At 44.8% G+C, this 21,056-nt stretch overlaps 2 protein-coding genes across 3 annotated transcripts in view; one reads left to right on the top strand and one right to left on the bottom strand.

Annotated features, from left to right (window-relative positions):
- The first annotated feature begins 759 nt into the window (after window positions 1-759).
- rnf32 (ring finger protein 32) lies at window positions 760-8,315 on the top strand. The gene is made up of 7 exons (XM_084702614.1): window positions 760-859; window positions 1,157-1,412; window positions 1,551-1,693; window positions 3,699-3,856; window positions 4,123-4,231; window positions 6,884-7,051; window positions 7,968-8,315. Exons 1-7 carry the CDS (start codon window positions 845-847, stop codon window positions 8,196-8,198), a joined length of 1,080 nt encoding a protein of 359 aa, XP_084558740.1. The 5' UTR covers window positions 760-844; the 3' UTR covers window positions 8,199-8,315.
- Window positions 8,316-8,483: 168 nt separating this feature from the next.
- Window positions 8,484-21,056, bottom strand: part of lmbr1 (limb development membrane protein 1) — a 32,022-nt gene continuing 19,449 nt past the window's right edge. For both annotated transcript variants that reach the window (XM_084702612.1, XM_084702613.1), the window contains 6 exons: window positions 20,537-20,614; window positions 16,917-16,990; window positions 16,646-16,736; window positions 15,850-15,916; window positions 12,265-12,426; window positions 8,484-11,741 (listed from right to left, as the gene is read on the bottom strand). In XM_084702612.1, the coding sequence (XP_084558738.1) occupies window positions 11,656-11,741; window positions 12,265-12,426; window positions 15,850-15,916; window positions 16,646-16,736; window positions 16,917-16,990; window positions 20,537-20,614 (558 nt within the window). In that variant the 3' untranslated portion in view covers window positions 8,484-11,655. The remainder of the gene's footprint in view (window positions 11,742-12,264; window positions 12,427-15,849; window positions 15,917-16,645; window positions 16,737-16,916; window positions 16,991-20,536; window positions 20,615-21,056) is intronic.

Below are 21,056 nucleotides of genomic sequence, written 5' to 3'. Positions count from 1 at the left end.
TGCTTCAGCCATCTGCGTTCAGCGATTCTGTCTGAGCACATCAAAGTCAATCAAGGCTTGCAAAGCATTTTAAGAAGACACACACCCCCACACAGTGTGTGAGAAATAAAGCAAACTTTTCATCGAGCCCACAGGAAAAAAAAAAGTGAGACAGAGATAGTTGGGAGTCCTGCATGTTTGTGTGTGTATGGTTTTCCATGTAGGGGTGACCTACAAGGGATCCCTTAGCTCACGGGCCAGGTATGAGCAGCTTAGCTTTGTTCAGGGCCAACTCTGACGACAGGTTGGTGAGTCATTTCACCCCACCATAGGCTCACACAGTATTACATGTTTAAGTAATAGTTCAAGTGTCGATCTCTTTATAATTTGAGAACATATAATTACTCGGAGGGACAAGGCTGTAATCCATTAAGAAGAAAAATACATCTAAAAATGTTATGTTACTTGTCATGAAAGATGAGAATTGTGCTAATGTATCTCATACATATCTCATATTTCTCATCAAATATATCATATGACGTAACGGATTAGAAAGATACCTTGGTTGATAAAAATAAACATTTTGATGTTGATAGCACTGTAATGACTAAAAAAAAGACTAATCCACTTAACCCAGCAAAAAAAAAAAAAAAACTACACGGAAAGCATACCATTTCTAATAAAAATGAATGTACATTTATATTTTATCTTTACCAAAATAGTTATCAACCGACAAGTCATTTTCTTCAATGTTTTTGAGTTGTTGAAGTTAGGAAGATGAGGAAAGTAGAGAGAAGAGAGAGGAGAGGAGGGGGACTCTGCGTCGTTGGTAACTAAGTAACCATGTAAACACTAGCTCAAGTAGATGACAATGCGGAAGGTTTGGATCTTTCTTTTTCGTTTTCAGTTCTGACTATCCAAAAATGTTGTTTTCTCAGTAACATCTCTTTCTCAGAATTTGCACTTTTATATCTAATTCAGCCTATGAATATTTTGTTTGTTATTACGACGAGATCAGCATATTCGATTGCTAAATTGTATCTAGCTAGCTGCAGCTACAGTGTGCACGAAAGGGGTGGCCATATTTGACATATGGGGAGCCTTAAGATTTCAATGTGTCAAGGCTACGAAACTGCTAGAGATAGGTTTAATACCATTTATTTATTTATTTCACCAGGGTTTGACCTCAAAAACTACCAGTGGCAAACTGGCCATAAACTCAGTTGCTCTTCAAGACCATATTTCAAGAAACTTGCTCCTCCAGAACCTGTCATTGTGTGACCCTGTTAAATCAAAGCGCCTCAGGAAAGCATTGACTGAGACCCGTTGCAAAAAACTATGTGACAGTGGCATGAAAGCAAAATGTTCCCAGCAACAAGGAGCAGAGGAAATAGAGTATGTGCTTGATCCAGCACGACCAGCACTAACATTAGGTAAGCAATGGACTTACCTCACTCATGACAAGGACTGAAATTTTTACGAAATGATACTGTCAGGAAAGGCTTTTTATTGATATCAGTTGATTGATGTGTCAATTGCTAGATATGACACTGTTGTTTCTGTGTCTCAAGCTCAGAAACTGGGTTTGGTGGACGCCCCAGCCCAGAGGCTGACAGTGGATGAGTGGAGCCGGGTCAAGGCAAGGTCTGTTGCTGAGGGTGACTCGGCTCAGCCCTGTGTGATCTGCCGGGAGGAGTTCCGTCTGCAAGCCCAGGTATTCTTTACACACAATAATCAGGTGTTCATTCACACTCTAAAATGTCTAAAGTTCTCAACTGCAAGAGTTGACTGCAAGGGGGGTTCTTAACTGCAAGAGTTGAGAACCCCCCCCCCCGACACACACACACACAAACACACACATACAGCCCCACTACCCACCACCACCACACCTCCTTTCCCCTCTTCTCCCTCCGGTTCCTGTATGTCCTAATCTGTGTAGACAACTGTTCAAATTTACCCATACTGCCTTGGAACTCAACTGTGACGCGATGATGTAGCAATCAGTGTGTTACTGTGAGGGGTCATTCAGTCTTTTACACCTCTCTGATCCCCTTTTAAGATGCCAATCTCCTTAAGAATGCACGGCTCAAACAGACTGCTGCACAAAGCACAGTTGCCATAGACGCACGTGTAAATATTAGTCTGACTCAGGGAAAGAAATGTTAATTAGCCGACATCTAACAAGGGAAAGTGACAATGGGGAATCTCTGTTTATCACACACAAGTGTTTGGGTAATCTTGAAACACCAGGAAGTGATTGTAACATTCTTAATATTTTATGCAGATTCTATTGATTTATTTTTTGCCAACTGAAATCAGTTTTTATAAACTGTTATTACGATGTATAACTGTTATTTTTGTTTTATTATATCTCTGAAGAAATACGATAAGGTGTACTATTTTATTTCTCAATATTGTTATCCACTGAATATGAATTATTTAGACAATGCCATGCAACATATTGTATTAAAACATGAACATGAAACATGAACTGATGATAATGTTGTTGTGTCTAGACATGATAGACACCTGTAAAATCTACATTTTCCCAATCTTGTCTTTCAGTAAGGTAGGTAGCCTGTGGGGTTCAACCCTTGCAAGGCAGAGCTAAATTCTCTCCAGTCTAATGGCTTGTCCAGCTCCTAGATATAGATTGTTCACCACAGGGGGGCCCTTTCACTGGTGATGGAGTATGTTGGTCAGACCAAAAAACAATGGGAAATCAATATGGCTCCCCCATGCCCTCTAGAGCTCTGAGTAAACTGATTTGTGTGCCAAGCCCTGTAGATGTGGCTCTCTCTCTCTTTCTTTCTTTCTTTCTTTCTTTCTTTCTTTCTTTCTTTCTTTCTTTCTTTCTTTCTTTCTTTCTTTCTCTCTTTCTCTCTCTCTCTCTCTCTCTCTCTCTCTCTCTCTCTCTCTCTCTCTCTCTCTCTCTCTCTCTCTCTCTCTCTCTCGCTCTCTCTCTCTCTCTCTCTCTTTCTCTCTCTCTCTCTCTCTTTCTCTTTCTCTCTCTCTCTCTCTCTCTCTCTCTCTCTTTCTCTCTCTCTCTCTCTCTCTCTCTCTCTCTCTCTCTGTCTCTCTCTCTGCACTATTGCTCAGATGACAAAGGAGGCTCTCTCTCAGGTGGAGCAGAGTGGTGGAGGCCCAGCACTCCCAGCAGGGGCTCACACACTCACACACACACACACACACACACGCACACACACATACATAAACACACACACTCACTCACTCACTCACACACATACACACCCTTACACACGCACTCACACGTATGCACACTCAACCACCCACGCACGCACATACACGTACACACACACACACACTCTCACATATCTTTTGCAGGGCTTACTAAAAACACTTAGAGAGATGTTGAAAACCAATACAGTAGTCTCGGGAGACTCTGCATGTCACAATCTTTCAAAACAACAAGTCAATCCATCTGTCAGATCCAGAGGGTATCTCGGGATTCATAGAAAAAATCAGCTTCCACAGTGCCTGAGACCTGAGATATTTGAAAATCACACCAGTCCAAGAACATGGCTTGGATTCAACAACAATTGGTGGGAAAAGCTCCCCTCTCACAGTACATCCAAATGATGGTTTGCTGTTTAAAGAATGTTTTGGTATCGATAGACTTGGCTGGCACTTGAATTTCCAGTGAGTGCAGATGCAGTATGTGGCATCTGCTTGACATGTTTCATCCATGTAATCGGCAGGTTCTATTGTCCTGCTCCCACGTGTTCCACCGGGCATGTCTGCAGGCTTTTGAGAGGTTCTCAGGCAGGAAATGCTGCCCCATGTGCAGGAAGGCACAGTACGAGACTATGGTGATCCATGATGGAGCCCGCCTCTTCAGGGAGCGCTGCGCCACCAGGTAACCATGGGAACGCAAGGCGGGCAGTAGCCCTTAACTAGACTGATCAGAGTCTGTTGCTGTTTGTCTTTACGCCAGCTAGAGAGCCCTACTGTGTAATGGTTGAGTGCATAAGTTACATCTCACATCTGACGCTGGGAGGCTGAGCTTGATTTACATATTGTTTGAGTAATACTCAGCATTTGTTCACCTCACAGTTAGACATCCGTTGACCAATGCATGTATGATAGCCAGTTAATTGACCATGTTTTTGTGTCTGTTGGTAGAATCCAAACTTGTTGGAGGGGCTATGTTGCCAGGAAGTGGTACAGAAACGTGAGGAAAACCATCCCCCCAAAAGATAAACATTTACGGCGAAGATACTTTGAGGAAAAGGTGTAAATATATAACATGCTACTTATACATATCTATGCAAACATCTATACTGTAAACTTTCAAAGGTACGCTATTTATATAGACATCAGATATCTCCAACTCTATCCACAGCTCTATCGAAACAGATCTGTATTATATTCATGTGTCTGAGAAGTCATGATAAGAACTGTATCCTTGACCATCCAATAGCCTCTTTTCAGTAATAAGACAATTTCGTTTTGTCATTGACTGCGGTGACGTCAATGGATATAAAAGGTGCTAAAGATGTCGTATGGAAGACGATGCCAGGACTTTCTCTGCTCTCCCCACTTACATTTTCAACCCAGTTAGCAGTCGAGGCAACTGAGGTAATTGACGGACAGCAGGTCTGGGGGTCAGTGAGTAGCGACCCAGAGGCCTTAGCATGCCGAGGATGGGGTTCTGACCGTCACCCTCCACACCCCTCTTCCCACCCTCACCCCCTCCACCCTTGAGGGTCTTTGATGTCGTGTGAATCATACACTGTTTGTCAACTAATTACGGGAGACTGTGTGTTTTGGTCAAACAGTCTGGACATTCCAGGGTCAACACAAAAGCAGCAGTCCTCTCCACTGTGTGTGTCTGTGTGTGTCTGTGTGTGTGTTTGCACTCCTCCCCCCACAATCCCCCCTGTTTTCCTTTAGATGGTAGAAAGAGAGGAGGGTGGGTAGTTGAAGAGGTGAGGGGAGGGGGTGACAGGTTACCATTTGAACAGTCTTTATCTCTCCGTCCTACACTTTGAGACAAAAAAAAAACCCTCCTTATTGATCATATTGAAGTTTGAGGGACAGAATCCACACTTTCTAAAGAACTCAGCCCCCTTTGAGCCTGTGCTTAGCCGGTAGGTTCAAGCCTACCGGATGCACGCCTGTTGACACTAAGGCTGGGAGTGCAGACTGCCTGAAAAAGGGAAGATTGCCATCTAGTGAAACTGGAACCTCCACCCCTCGGCTTGGTTTGATACGGTTGGTTGGAAACACACTGGTGTGGCTACTAACTTCTCTACATACTGTGGTTTGTAACATGTTAACTACCCAACACAAAATACTGTTACACACTGACAACTGTCTGTTGAGGGTTACACGTGTATACTCGTATGTATACAGCTACTGCATTGGCGGTTACGATGGAGTCTGCCTCCTCGCCTATCTTCTAGATCTCCCTCACTTTGTGGCTTGTTAAAAATGCTGGGATGCACGTAATTCATCTCCGAGCACTGTAATCAGCCAGAGTGCCTCCCTAGTTCAGAGGGACTTCTAAAGGCAGCGGCACTTGTCCAGGCCACAGTGTGTTGTGGAGGGGTCACAGTGTCCTCCCATCCCCCTCACCGTCATCCGGCATCTTCTAGAAACCCAGCCTTTGGCATGTCACGTCAGCAGCTGAGAAGACTTTTATTGGGCCAATGAACTCTCCCCCCCCAACACATTAGCGTCTTCTCAGAAACTTACCGTGGTGGAGGTGGTTGTGCCGTTCCAGTAGTTTTTTAATTCGTCTTTCCTCCAGAAAAAGGAAGGAGAAAAGGAAGGAAGGAGAGAAGTAAGGATAGAGGGATGGATGGAGGGATGGATGGATCCATCCAGGAATGTGAACACCTATGAATCCCTTAGTGCCACGCCTGAATAACCATAACAATTTGATTAGAATATTCATTGATGGCCATTACTCACCAAGGGTGACGATAAATGGTTCAATATTAAAATGATTGCCTTGACTCCACCTTATCATTGTGTTAAAGGGTCTGAAACAGCCACCTGCTCTCTCTGTGGTTGAAGACACCTGCCTTGATTGTCAGAGGTAGAGAGAAATACAGCCTTGTTGCACAGCCGTGTAGCAGTGAACTTCCTCCATCAAACAGATATATAGTAGGCCTATAAACCATGTTTGTCCGTCACACAGTGAAGCTCCAGCCGTCACCCCCAGCAGCAATGCTCTGGAGGAAGATCTACCTGACCAGCTTGAGCATGCTTATCAAGTCATCCTGAGATATGCTGTCAATGGCTTGCTTTCCATTTCTTTTTCTGCGGAGGTCCTACCCTGAGTCAACACATTAGGTGGGATAACTGGTGACACCAAGATGGATTGCCAGCAGATAACGCCCTCCCTTCGAACCCTCCCTCCCTCCCTCTCTCTCTCTCTCTCTCTCTCTTTTTCTTGCCTTCCCTTGCACTGTCCTCCTTCCTCCCTCTGCTCCTACTTCGAGACAAGGCAAAGTTCACCAGGGACCATGTTGTTTGCCTTGACTGTAGAAAAGTCAGCCAGCTCGTAAAAGCTCTATCTGAATGGTTAACAGTTGTTTAATTAGTGATAAAAGCTTAGCAATAAAGCAATTGTGATGTCACTATGACAGGGGTAAAAGATGGTGTGTGAGTGTATGTAAGTGTGTGTTTGTGTGTGTGTGCACATTTCCCTGAAGCCCAGCTATCTTTTACTGGTTTTCAATCTTTTTCCACTGCAACCTTAGGGGAAGTGTAGGCTTATCGATCTGTCTGTTAGCACCATCACCATGTCAACAGGCCTCACCACACCACTGTACAGAGCACAACCAAATCAGTTACCACAGTAAACAGAACTCCCCCGTGTGTCCTGTTAATTCAAGTGTGGCTCTTTTGTGTGCACCCAAAACTTTCTAATTAGCTGCGGGAGCTGAACGACAGCTTCGTCCAGTCCTGCCACACCGACATCGAGGATTTCCTAAGCGAGATCGATCAGTCGGTGACGGCGTGCAGGAGAGTGTTTGGTCGTTTTGAGAGAGAGAACCTCTCGGAGGTTCACGAGGAGGAGTGGATAAGGATACTAAACAAGGTGGGCCTCAAAACAGCACATGCACCATCAAAGATTGCCTCGTACAAATATCTAATCCCATTCCTATTTTTGTCTTTCATTTAACAAGCTAACGCTTGTCCCGAGGGGAAAAGAGAGAGAGGAACTGCATCACAGTTGCAATAGAAAGTCATGTCTCTCCAGATGATAATTCACTTTTTTGACATAAATGGTGGTGATAATCCTGTGCTGTTTACAAAATAATAGAGCAGGACTTTTTTGTAGTGCCAAGCCTTCTTCTTTTCTTCGTCTGTACACTGTAGAAACGTTAGGACCAGTTGGTTAATAGACCTCGCCATTGTGGTGTGGTACATTTGTAGGTAGGACCTCCAGAGAAAGCAGCGTTTGTGCTTTATCTCAGGTGAAAAGGTTGAGCCCTAAAAAGAAAAAAAGTAGTTCCACCTTGATACAGGTAGAACCGCACACCATACACCTTCTCTATGGGGGCAAACACCATAAACCCTGGAAAAGCCCTGTATCAAGCATTCAAGGAGGGGTAAGCTTTGAATAAAGGAAGCTGTCTTGGAGGTTAATGATTGGACAAGCTGTGTGGACATGATGTTCTTTTTAGTTGGCGACAGTGTAGCAAGCCAAACAAACTACCTTATGACACTTCCAGCTGGTAATGACATTACTGTCTCACATAGAGTGTGTAAAACCATAGGTGAAAGAGGAGGGTACTATACATAATGAAGGGGATTTAGAATGAGTTACATTCGGATAGATAATCTTTGTGGGTTTTTAGGTGTTTTAGAATCCAGAGTGTCTTCCTGGTTGACAGCGACAGTCAATACCATACTGATGATATATGATCCCTGTTGTTGTGTTTTTGAATCAATCTTTCTCAATCATGATGCTAAGCTAACAGCCCTCACCCCGTTTCTTTCTGTGGTCGCAGGTCATCCAAAGAGACATCAGGGACTGTTCCATCTGCCTCACCCCACTTTGCAGCCCCAAGCTGGGGATGGTGGCCAGCATCACCACTCCTCCAGGGAGGAGACGTAGCGTGCTCCTCTCCTGCTCTCATCTCTTCCACCAGCCGTGTCTGGAGGCCTTTGAGTCCTTCTGCCTGGAAGAGACGCCCACCTGCCCCATGTGTAGGTCTCACTACCACAAACGCCTTGTCTGAAAGACCACTATAGTTCTGATACCCTATGATGATAATAGGTTGTGTGTGTCATGTTTACATGATGAGACAGTCAGTTTATGTAATAAAAGCTTATGTTTAACTATTGTCCATTGTTGTCAGGCTTAAGTTGTATAAATGTACTATACAATGCAATGCTGCTAACGGTTAATAATAATAACTTGTAATTGCGAGATAATTTAACATTCTGTACCAAGAAAGGCTGTGGTTTTCTACCCTTTAGAATCCTATGACTGATACAATATATACTGATATACAGAAGCTGAATATTTTTTAATACGTTTATTTGCAAACAAACCAACAAACAAACAACAAAAAAGTTTGACTTGGAAATTGAACATGGTATAAAAAAAAACATTCACGTACATTTAGCACAAGATTACATGCAGTAACGCAAAAAATTGGATAGACAAAATGGACATACAAAGACAAAATAGCCAATTCTCAACCTTACAATTCCTTGCTGCATGTGAAATACTGTGAAGGCAACCAGATTTCGATAGAAGCAGGCCTTATCTGTCTTCACCTAAAAAACTATGCATGGCATAGTGATTGTAAAAATTGTGACTGCTTGTGTGCTTTCCCTATGAAATAAATTACATGAGTTGCATAACAATTTTGAATTACATTTTGAGGACGACAGAGTACAATGTTGTTGTCGTTTCCATAGGGATACTTAGAATTAGGGCAAGTTTTAAAGTGATTGAGGAAGCACAAAGCAGACGATAAAAAGGAATGGACGTGTTTTGGTCGTTTCTCCCTCCCCACCCACAGATATATTTCACAGTATCAATGAGTGTTGGCATCCCCAAAGCCATTGGATGCTTGATAGTAGTGAGGCAGTTCCACAGGACTAGACTTAGCACAGCATAAACCAGACTGACTGTTCATGTCCACAGGTCTGTTTTAAGCGGCACTCTGTCATTTCTGTTCCCACCCACTGTTTCCGAAGAGCCCAACTCATATGGTTGTAAACTTTCGAGTGGTGACTTCCCCTTCTGAATCCTGAGGTAACCACCATGAACCTTGCTACCTGACCTTGTGTTTTTGGTGTAGTTATCGCATCAATTCAAAATCAGAAGTTCCACTGACCCAAACTAAGCAGCAACAAAACTAAACATTGGAGATCACTGGGGGCAGAAAAAGGACCACAGTTGTTGCAACCTTAATAAAATACAACTAAAGCTTTGCGATTGAGAGTTAGCACGGTCTTGAAGTAAGCCACCCACGTTCTGTTCCACAGGGCACCAAGTGGCCAATGGCTTCCTTTTTTCATAAAAATTGATCAAAAGACAAAAGTCAATGTAAAAACATTCCCTGTGCAAAACACCCGAGAAATGTTTCAAATGCATATTAAATACACCTTGTTTCCTTCCTCTTCTATGCTTTATGGTTACTATGACGTTCCCATTAAAACACATCCTACTTCAAGTCACCATCAAACTGTACATCCCTGTACATTCCTGCTGCCCTCATCTCATTGGTTCTCAGAAGCATTCTCCATTTGTCTTCACATCATGCAGGCTACTGTCTGTTCAGGTGTTCAAGACCTACTAAAATAACTTTTACCTACCAGATCTGATCTGCACTTTTAAGAATATAACCATCAACTGGTCAACTTCAATATGAGTTAACATCAATTGTCTACTTTTAATCATCTCTTTTCCCCCAGATCTGTACTTTTATAGAATAAACATTTTAAAATATTAAAATGTTTAGTTCTCCTACATCGAAGTGATCTGGTTAGTTTATCCTGGCTTCTGGAAGACCCCTGCAAGAATGGACAACCCCCTTGGAAGACCCCACTGTGGATAAGAGCATGGGTTATTGACTACATTCACTGCAAACTAAGTTATACCTGGACAGTTAACTTCTTGAAATCCAGAGAAAAGGGTTCACAGTAAATTCTTGAAATTACAAAACAAGTGATAACACGCACACACACATGCACACACACGCACACACACACACACACATACATACACAAACACGATTATAAAGCCTGTAAGCTCCTACTGTAAGGCATCAAAGGTGGTTCTAGTGACTAACAACATCACAGTTCAAGAGATTCTGTAGACATTAACAACCAACAACACCTTGTGAGACTAAATGGCAGCCAACTATTTACATTCAAATAACAAAAACTAAAAAGTAACAAAAGAAACATAATACACTATATACAATTTACAATATGACACAAAAAATGCAAATGTGTGCCCCATTAATCTGAGAAACTTTAACACAATTATTTGGAGAATAAGACATTTTAGTTTTTACATGTGTGCATTCGATTTTAAACTAATCCAACCACAGGATTGTAGCATGAAAAAAGTCTTTGGAATCAAGATGGACACCTGTTTTCTCTAGTTCTGCCTAAAATAGTTTTACTCTACTGCATTTAGTGATACCTGTTGTCTGTTCTAAAACCCAATGAAATTCAAGCCAAGAGAAGTGAAATAAGACCCAACATAGTGCTGTCTCTGCACACACAGAGGACACAAACCTTCACTGTGTGAATATGTGGACATACTGATACCAGAAACAGACACACATATACAAAGTGGAGAAACTATAACACCGTCCTGGACTGTGCATACAATTACATGCTATGTTTACTGGCTGGGATGAATGAGAATACAATTAATTCAACTGCTGAGCCTTAATAGAAAATGCTGTGTTCACATTTGCTAAGAAATCAATAGAAGTCTCCTTATCAAAAAGGGAACCATCTAGCTTTACCACGGTTTGAATACTAGTCAATTTGAGGACAGTATACCAATAATACTGACCATATAAATGACATTAGAAACCAATAATGTTAAAGTAATGTACTATAATGTTCTTTTTTTTTTTCTTTTTTTTTTACTCAACATTGCTGAGGGGCTCACTAACTGTGAGATGGTGGAGAAGGAACATATTGGAGAATCAAAAGGCATCTCTTTAGCCCATTGTTTTGAGGTTTACAAGACAGAGAGGGCTCAGGACTCCTCTCTGGTCTAGTGCAATGGTGGGGGGTGTCAGAATAGAGAAGGTACTGGAACCCCCCCACCATCACCACCACCAGCTCAGTGGCTTATGAGGGTCACAGTCACTGTTGAGGTCATTGTCAAGGTCACTGTTGTAATGCCAGTGTGTTTCAGTCTTGAGACTTCAGGCCTTACTTCCTGTTCCGCCCTCTTACTTCCTCCCAGGAGAAAGTTGGATGGAATGTCATGAAGCTTAAGATTGCTCTCGGCCCCCATTTTGACGCGTCCGTCAGTCTGTCTGTCGTGTGTACCAATTCTCTACCAGAGACTTCTAAATCCCTTTTGCTTTTTTTCCTCCTTCTGTAATGCAGGCGTACTGTCAGAATCTCCCTTAGGCTGTGCTGAGGTGTGTGTGTGTGTGTGTGTGTATGTGTGTGTGTGTGTGTGTGTGGTTGTGTGTGTGTCTTCTCCTCTCACAGAGTTTTCTGATGCCCGTTGACTGCGAGCTTCCCTGACTCCGGGTCTGTGGGGCTGTTTGACAACTGCAATTTATCCAGACCTGGACAGGGAGAGATAAGGAAGAGAAATCTCATTACAAAAGCGATAAAGCGACCCAGCTCAGACGGAGGTACTGTGGTGTTTTCTTCCCCCTCATCCTTCTGTTATAACTATCCATCCTACTGCATTACACACAAACACAGACACATGTCTCTCTCTGTCTCACACACACACACACACACACATATATCAGACTGGGCTTGTCACAACAAGCTTCCCCGTCACATCAGTCCAAAGGCACATTGGATTTCTGTGCAATTTCCCTCCACTTTGTCACTCGGCCCCTGCGTCTGACAGAAATCAACAGTAAATCTTTGTGTCGCCAATCTGGGTGACATTAATGCTAACACAGGGTTAGCCTACTCAGACATGGGGCAGAGACTAATGAGTGCCCTGTGACAAAAGACGCATTTAGACTTGGTCCTCAAATGTGTCTGGGTCCCCAAGCTAAAATACAGAGCCTAGCCCATTGTGACAAATGTGTGAAACCGCCAAAACAACGTATTTTCCGATGTAAATTTTACCTAGTGCTTTGAGGAGCTCTTCACGGACCGCTGATGTGAATTTCCGGATCAGGCAGAGCGTCGTCACAACAGCAAACAGCAGGTTGTATGATAGGACGATGTAGAAGTTTCCCAGCCAATTAAATCTCCCGAAATCTCCAAGGAGGTCAAACCTGGTTATACCTGTGAAGAAGACAAAGATAGGAATAGAACCTTTGAATGAAAGACAAAGCCATTTGATATCCGTCCTAAGGATTATGATACTTTTCAACAGACTGTGCTACTCTAAAAATGAGATAACCTTGGATGAAAAGATAGTTGGACTATAGCAAACGATTATCAAACACAACTCATGCTGAGATTCATCCATTTACCTGAGTGAACTAGGCCCGAATACTATGAGGATTCCAACAACAAACTAAGTACAAATTGAGACTAATTCCTTTAAACGATCTAGGTTCTCCCAGAGGCAGACTCTAGATAAACAGTACACGTTCGTTTTTCCAGACGTTCCTTGACAAGACAAGCATTGTGTTGAGAAGCAAAACCTCTTCTCTCTCCACAAAAGCGCGGGGGCTGCCGCAAACTGACTATGTAGGAATGTCTGCCCTGTCGGCAGTTGAGGCACTTTGTAAAAGTGTCTCTCTTCAATGGAACAGCTCTTTCAACAAGCCCGATAGGCCAAAATGAAAGAAGGGCTTACACGCCAAAAACCATTTGATGTACACGCCATACAGAACCTTGGGACACGGCTCGCCGAGTACGGATGAAAACAAAATAGCAAATAGCCAAAGCCTTTATGTAAATGACTTTGGCGATCAATGTCTTTCTTCCTGAGGAAAGCTTTGAAATGTTTGCTTTCAATGTTTGATTCTATGGTGGATGACATTCATTTTGTTAATGGTAATTCTAGTGACCTATATAGCATCTGCGTGCAAGCCGAGGCGGAAAAAGAGGTGAAAGAACATAAATAAATAACTAAAAAGGCACACCCCGATTCCGGTGTACCATAGGTTTCAATGAAGCCACAGTCACCTGTACACACATCCACCTGAGTCAACCACCAACGTTCATATCTCATTCAAGCTATAAACAAGCACCATCTTGTAGGTTTCCGCTGCGGCATGATGACTTGTGCAACACGGACGGGTTCGACTTCCAGTGATGGGGAAACCTTCTCTTCAGGAAAGGAAATCTTTCAGCCAGTCATTCCTATGCAGCTCCAAAAACACCCTTGTCTTAGCATTAGCCTCAGCCTAACTGATAAACACAACTCTCCAAACCACCTATCCAATGGATACGTTATCACAGGTGTTCCACCCAAAAGATAGCAATATCCCTATAGATTTTATTAGGTGGTGCTGGACCTTCAAGAAGAAGAGGTGCATTCTAAGCCACGCTAATCTTTGAGATAACACAGTCAAACAGTTACCTCCTGCAGACCCTGGTATCCCAGCATTCTGACTGGGAACTAGACTGGATACGAGTGGTTGAAGTTGCGCCCTCTCCTCTGGAACGTCCCAGCTGACAGAGACAGAGAGCTGTGTTTGCTAATCTAGCCCATGTTCTCGTGCTGTGAGACTGTTGGAGCCACGCTGGGGCCTGGGCTAGACCTGAGACCCGAGCGGGGATTCTCCACACCCCAGCCATCTGTCATGGAGGACAGCCACGCTGCCTGGCGAGCCATCAACACCCTGTTGTTTTCTATTTGTCTACCCTGGCTTTTGACGAAGCTGCCTCCAGAGCCTTCCGGGATGTTGCACTGGGATGTTGCAATCTGAACAATAGAGCCCACTGCGTGTGTGTGTGATGGTGGGGTCTTGTTCTGCAGCTTCAGAAGGTCTTTTGGAGGGGAGCAACAAACTATACTTGTCACATTATTTACATGTTACTTCACTCTGTAATAGTAGTAGTTTCAACATTTGTTACCTTACCTTTTACATTTGAGCTTCTAGAAGAAAGCTTGAGCACACAACTGTCAAACAGGCTAGATATCTGCCAACCATAGCTAGCTCATATCTTTCCACATCAACATCCAGAATTCAATATCTGACACGGGAAAATTCATTATCTTTCACCGATCTAAACATGAACACATTTCTTCAGATACATCTCTCCACACGGTCATTACATTAGCTGATCGATCCAATGTCAAGACATACATAATATGCTCTATAGGCCCTCTGCAAAGTACCGGAGGCCTTTAAACAAATAGCTGGCAAATAAATGGGGATAGATAGGGCAGGGGGCACATGCAAACCATAGCCCATTAAAGCCCAGATTACATTATTCGCATGTCTGTTGGAATTAATAGAAAATTATTAGATGTCAATGCTATTTGAAATGGCATTGCAATTAACAAGATGACCCACAGATAATTAAAATCTGTATTCTGACATGATGCTGTGTTGGATAATCCATTAACTATGAAATGTATTATGTTACGTTTTATTGTCGCACTAGACTAGTTGTTATGGGGTAAAATCAGGGTTGGGACTGTGAGAAGGCAGGCCTCTACAGTCTCCAATCTGTGCTTTTGAGAATACTGCAGTTGAAAGTTACATGCCTATATATATATATATATATATATATATATATATATAGGCATAAAAATAAAATGTTTGGGGGAAAAGCACAAGGAGTGCTTTAAGTTTTATTTGAGAGTTCTATATTTGTATGCCATCTTGTCCTACCTAACGTCTACCTGAAGTTCAACGCCCCGCTTTCCTCCCAAAATAACCATCTAAAAAACAAAAAACAAAAATTGACTGTTGGCATGGCTGCCCCCCCCCCAAAAAAAACAAGCACTCCCATTTTAACACGAGTACAGGTCCCCCCAGCAGTCTTTCAAAAGAACTTTCAAGAGATTAAATAAAACATCATTCAGAGAGGCTCTTCAACATTTGAACCTATCTTGGCTCTGCCATGGCGAGCAGCAGCCTAAACAACCTTCACCTCTAAAGGAACTGCACTGTGGGAACTCTTGTCATTTAGTAGTTTCACTCCAAATCAGAAGCCTACGGTTTATGCTAATGCTATCGCATTACTTAGCGTTAGCTTTGTAAGATTGCCTCCTGTCACACTGCAGTCTCTATTTCTAACACACACACACACACAGATGCGAATAGTAGGAAAGTTTACCTTTCCCATAACACACACACACACACACGTCTTTGACATCTCTATCCACACTGGGCTTTTCTCAAACACTGTGGGAGAGCCTTTGCTAAATCTGCCTCATGCATTTATTCCTTTTAATCTATTCAGAAGCAAAAAGCAGAACCTGTTGATATGTTGTTAAGCTCCCAATGAGTCACTGTACGCACGCACACACGCACACAAACGCACACAAACGATAATACTATTTGAACAGCTGTGTCTGCCCTTTGCATGTTTATTAGTGCGATTGTGATGCCGTTGGGCCCTATTCTTTCCTCCTAGCCTCTTGCTGCCCTCTCAATGCCCAATGACTATGACCAACTACGGTAACTCTCAGTCAGATGCAGTTAAATGTGGCTACATGTGGATTCATGGATCTCTTTTGTAGTGCTACATGTCATTTTGACATGGACAAGCAATGTGGAGACTGTGGGCGTCAAGACTCACCCAGGGTTCTGGACATGACAGGGAGGGCTGAACTCAGCACCAGGATGGATACACAGCAACCGATGATCTGTTTAGGGGGAATTGGTAAAGAGACCAGAAGAAACAAATTAAGACAAATTCTTCCTATAAGAAGCGGCTATACAGCGCTAATGCGAACCAAATAGAGCAACAACAAAAAAGTGACACACACACACATGCATTTTAATGCTCACACACTCTCTCACACACACACAAACACACATACACACACACACAGCCACTTCAGAGGTAAATGGATTCTCCACATATTGTACGATTAGTACTTCTGGAGATGCTCATTACCAGGTTCCCTCCCTTTGTAGCTTCTTAGGTCCTTTCACTTCCTCGTCACGGCTAGTTAACGAGCCTTGCGGCTGGTCCAAACTCATTACCAAGTGAATGGGTGCCACCGTAGGCCAAACAGAATACACATCCTTTACTTTACACCCCCCCCTCCCCCCTCAGGCACACACACACACACACCACCTTCCGTCCTGTCAGAAAAAGAGAGCTTGCAATGCTTATGTAATCTGCAAACAAATATTGGACCGAACAACTACAAGCTGTTCAGAACGGGAGACTTTGGCTTCTCTAGGTGCTACACCAAAGGAGAGGGGAGGAAAAGAAAGTGGATGTGAAAGAGACATAGAAAGACCTGAAGAGGATGGAACACTAAACAGCAGGATTTACATCAATACCTTGAATCCCCCCCCCCCTCCCCCCCATCCAGTTCAGACCCACGGCTCCTGACCCCCAACCCTCCCCCATCGGGCCTCACCGTGGTCATGGTGGTGTCGTCCTTCCTGGGTGTGAGGCTCTGGAAGACCCTGAGGCTGTAGAAGCCCACCACTGAGGAGACCATCAGGTAGCTGGTAGCTTGGAGTCAAGGACCAGACTCTACCAAGGGTCCACTCTGCTCTCCGTGTGACACGTGGCAATACCGGTGATGGAAGCAAGCATGTTGGGTGGAGCCAGAACATGAGGTGGAGGAAGAGGGAGAGATGAGGAGGGGGAGTGAGGGAGGAGGTGGATGGTCAATGAAAGGATACAACATGAGGATGATCTCCACCACAGCTTGGACCACGCCAAAGGTCGACAGCGAAGTGTTCCCAATCCCTTGGTCCTGAAGAAAGAGAGAGATAGAGCGTTTGAGTGAAAGAAACAAAGAGAGAGATGGAGATAGGGAGAGATTGAGAGGAGGACAACATGGGTGAGGTGTGGAATCAGATGTGCCTACCCAACACCACTATGGTTCAAGTTCAGTGTTATGTCCTCAATAACTTTCAACCTTATGCCCTCATAAAAAAACCATGGTTCTGTGACAGAACAGCATCCTGTACACCAGCAATTACATTATACAACTCCTGTAAAGCTTGTACATCTCTCCACAAACACAATCTCCCCGTCGAGACAGACAGAATCAAATTGGTTAAGTAATGAATGGAAGAAGATGAAAGAATGCCGTCTAAAATAACTGTCGATCATCCAATATGTGAACAGGTGTTCAAACAAAACACCACACAGCTTACGGTAAAAAAGCGTATACTGACTGAATGCGTGCCAATGACATAAAAACAACAAAACAAATGCTTCGGCAAACACACCTTTTATTTGCCAGTAGGCCCTTTTGAAGCGAATATGTTTGAAAGACATAAACAGAATTATGTACACCCTCAAAGACCGGGCATTGGTGTTGTGTGCTGGAAATGATACGCATTTGCTTCTTGTCAGACTTGGCAGTTGTGTTGTTTATATGAACTTGAGTTGTCACTGCCAGCTAAAGGGTCAGCGAGCCACTCAGATTCAAAATTCTGCTATACAGCAGAGGGAACACAGAAACACTGAATTGTTGGAGGTGATTCTTGTTTGAATTGTATTTATTTTTTTACTTTCTAGCACCCACTCTGGAGGGCACCCCACGTAAAAACATCTAGTTTAACTATGACATCGACATATCTTGATGGGCCTAAATGGATTACAGTCTATTTCATAGGTTCCATGCAAACGCAGAGACAAAAAAGCGGGGCGAAAAAGGTCAAGAAAAGAGAGGTCTGACAGTTTGTTTCACGGCTTTTTTATGCCCCCGTCAACTGCGTAGCTTGCTGCAGAGCTGTGCTGCAGAGCTGTGCTGCAGGGCTGTGCTGCAGGGCTGTGCTGCAGAGCTGTGCTGCAGGGCTGTGCTGCAGAGCTGTGCTGCAGGGCTGTGCTGCAGGGCTGTGCTGCAGAGCTGTGCTGCAGGGCTGTGCTGCAGAGCTGTGCTGCAGGGCTGTGCTGCAGAGCTGTGCTGCAGGGCTGTGCTGCAGGGCTGTGCTGCAGGGCTGTGCTGCAGAGCTGTGCTGCAGAGCTGTGCTGCAGGGCTGTGCTGCAGAGCTGTGCTGCAGGGCTGTGCTGCAGAGCTGTGCTGCAGAGCCCGTACTCCCAGGGAATTAGCACACAGTGTCTGATGTCATTTATTAATGGAGAGCCCAGGGAGGGAGAGAGAGGGCACAGAGTACATTGACTGTGTGAGTGGGAGAAAGAGAAAGGCAGAGAGAGAGAGAGAGAGAGAGAGAGAGAGAGAGAGAGAGAGAGAGAGAGAGAGGAGAGTTTACATGCAGGCGTGTGTGAGAGAGAATGCATGCCTGTATGTGCCACTGTTACTGTGTGTGTGAGCGTGTGCATAGGTGTGTGCGTGCAACGCGTCTGCAATGGTCCGTGTGTGAGCCTCTGTGTCCGGGGTGTGTGGTAGCAGGCGTTCACATCACGCCTTCTTTCAACTGATTTATTTTCGTATTCAGGGATAGACGGGAGGGGAGGGGGAGGAGAGAGGCAGAAGGAGAGAGGGGGTGGGGGGGGGGCAGACGCATGCAGACGCATTGTTAGTGGGGCTGTGGGATTAGCATCCGGCGGCACCTGTGCTTGAGTGAGGTCGTGGAGCAGGCCATGTCTCTGGGGGGCCAGCCTGGCCCACGCCGCACCTACGCAACTGACGGACAGACCAACCGAGGGACAACACCGTCGATGCGTAGGGGGGCGACTATTACAGCCCAATCACCAGCCAAATATCCCTTCAATGAAATACAGTGTCAAGCCATGGCTTTCATTCCGCAGAGATGGCTGGCAATAACCCTTTTATAGGTCCCTCTTAGCGCCTGTTCATCATGCTGTAAAAGCCTGAGCGCCTGCCGTCCTCTGACCACGGCACCTCCTGCTGCTCCTTGTCTGTCTGAGGAGCAGAGGAGACTGTCTGCCTGCAGGGCTGGAGAGGCTGGGGAGGCTGAAGAGGCTGGGGAGGGTGGAAAGGCTGGGGAGGGGCAGCGCTGGGCTGCCAGTCCTGGGTACTCAGTATGCTGGGGGGTGCTGCAGCATGCAGGGGGGGGGGAAGACAAACATCCGCAGGCCTCCACCATTGTACTGCTCTCTCTACAGCTCAGTCCGGGGGTGGAGTGGGGGGGATTTTGGACATTTGACTTTCCCACAGTCTGGAAGCTCTCGGATTCCGCCCGTCGCCCCCAACCGCCTTCCTTTCTCTCCTACCTGGCCCCAGCCTCCCTCCCTCCCTCCCTCCCTGCCTGCCTGCCTAATGTCATTTACTCACTCGCCCTCATCTTCCTACTATACCTCTCTCCATTTCTCTCTCCTTTTTTAAGCTCCCAGAGTGTATGAGTAACCGTGAGGGCATCCTCACGTGGGTGAAATTGGCTAGATGGGTATGATATCACTATTGATCCTGTCTCGAGGATGATACATCCACGCACCCCTCCCCCCCTTTTTAAAGATTTGAGATCAGAGGTGTGGAATTCGTCCAGCCTATCAAGCGCATAAACCATTTTCGCTGGCTTCGTGCTGTCAAGATGGGGAGGGGGGCAGGGGAGGGGGCATGAAGAGCTGCATGACAAGCGTAATTTGGGGGATTTTCTGAGATGCGTCATGCCAAAGAAAATATCTTCCCTCGATAAAATAATTGGAATGTGGAGGAGCGGTTGGCGGTGAGACGGGGAAAAATAAATGAGGTCGAAATAGGATACATTTTGTTGCCCCTTGTCAGAAAAAAAAAAAAAACTGGAACAGACGTAAACACACACACAGACACACAAACACCTCTTTCACAGGAGATGAAACAAGATAAGAGCGGGAGATTAACTTCACGTTGTGTTCTAGAAAGAAGATGGCAATCTTGCGAGAGCTGTTACACTCCCCGCCCGGGCCTCGCCGCTGCCCTCCTGGGGAAAAGCGGCGTTTTCGCCCATCGTGGACTTCAGACACGTAGCTTGTTTAATCTGCACGCCGCTGTGAAATGACTTTCAATGAGCTTCTCTGAACAAAAGGCCAGGGATTGAGCGTGATAAACATCTGGGACCAGGGCTTTTATTCTGCCGTGCACCTGAGCATATCCGGAATTTGATTTATGTCCCAACTCTGTCCCAAAAAAAAACAAAAAAAAAAACATATATAACTTTTTTTTGGGGGTCTGAGGCTGCCTACAGTTTACATGTGGGGCATGTGTTTGTGCTGTCTCATATATCTGTTTAGAAGCGTTTTTGTGTCTGTGTTGGCATGCCCGTGTGTGTGTGTGTGTGTGTGTGTGACCATGTGTGATCGTGTGTGTGTGTTTACATGCCAGTGTGTGTGTGTGTACACATGAAGTCCAGTGTCCAGTGTCTGTCCAAAGTGTGCCTCTGGTTTGTACCTTGGATCCTTTGGGCATGGCTGTCTCGTCCACCAGAAGGTACAGGATGTTCAACGCCACCAGCAGAACTGAGAGAGTCTATGGGGGGAGAAAACAGGCAGAGAACCACATCATTGTGAAACATCATTTGAACCCTGTAACCCATATCTATACATTACGCTTGGGGGGGGATGTCATTGTTGGTGGGTGACAGCACACACAGTGTGAAGAATTCCAGGCACTTACTCACAACAAACATATCTCAAATCTAGCTATGTATGTACAGTCAGTGTGTGGGAGAGGGAGGGAGGGGGGGGCAGGCAGTCGGGGAAATCCCATTAGGAATAACAGCTGTTGCGGACTGATCTATTTAGCATTTCCTTGAAACCCAGTCAAACAAAGAGACACCCCTGTGCCATAGTGCTGTGTGTGTAGTCAGGTATGACTGAGCCAGACAGGCCCAGTGTGTGTTGTTGACCTCCCCGGTGTGTAAACACGGTGGCTCTTTGGTGCACCGGGGGGGGACGGCCCCTTCGCTCCC

This window comes from Hypomesus nipponensis, chromosome 8 (genome assembly GCF_054491055.1).
Source record: "Hypomesus nipponensis isolate SF chromosome 8, ASM5449105v1, whole genome shotgun sequence".
Lineage (NCBI taxonomy): Eukaryota > Metazoa > Chordata > Actinopteri > Osmeriformes > Osmeridae > Hypomesus > Hypomesus nipponensis.
Note: the sequence above shows the minus strand (reverse complement) of the source record. Positions and strands in the feature narration are given on the sequence as shown.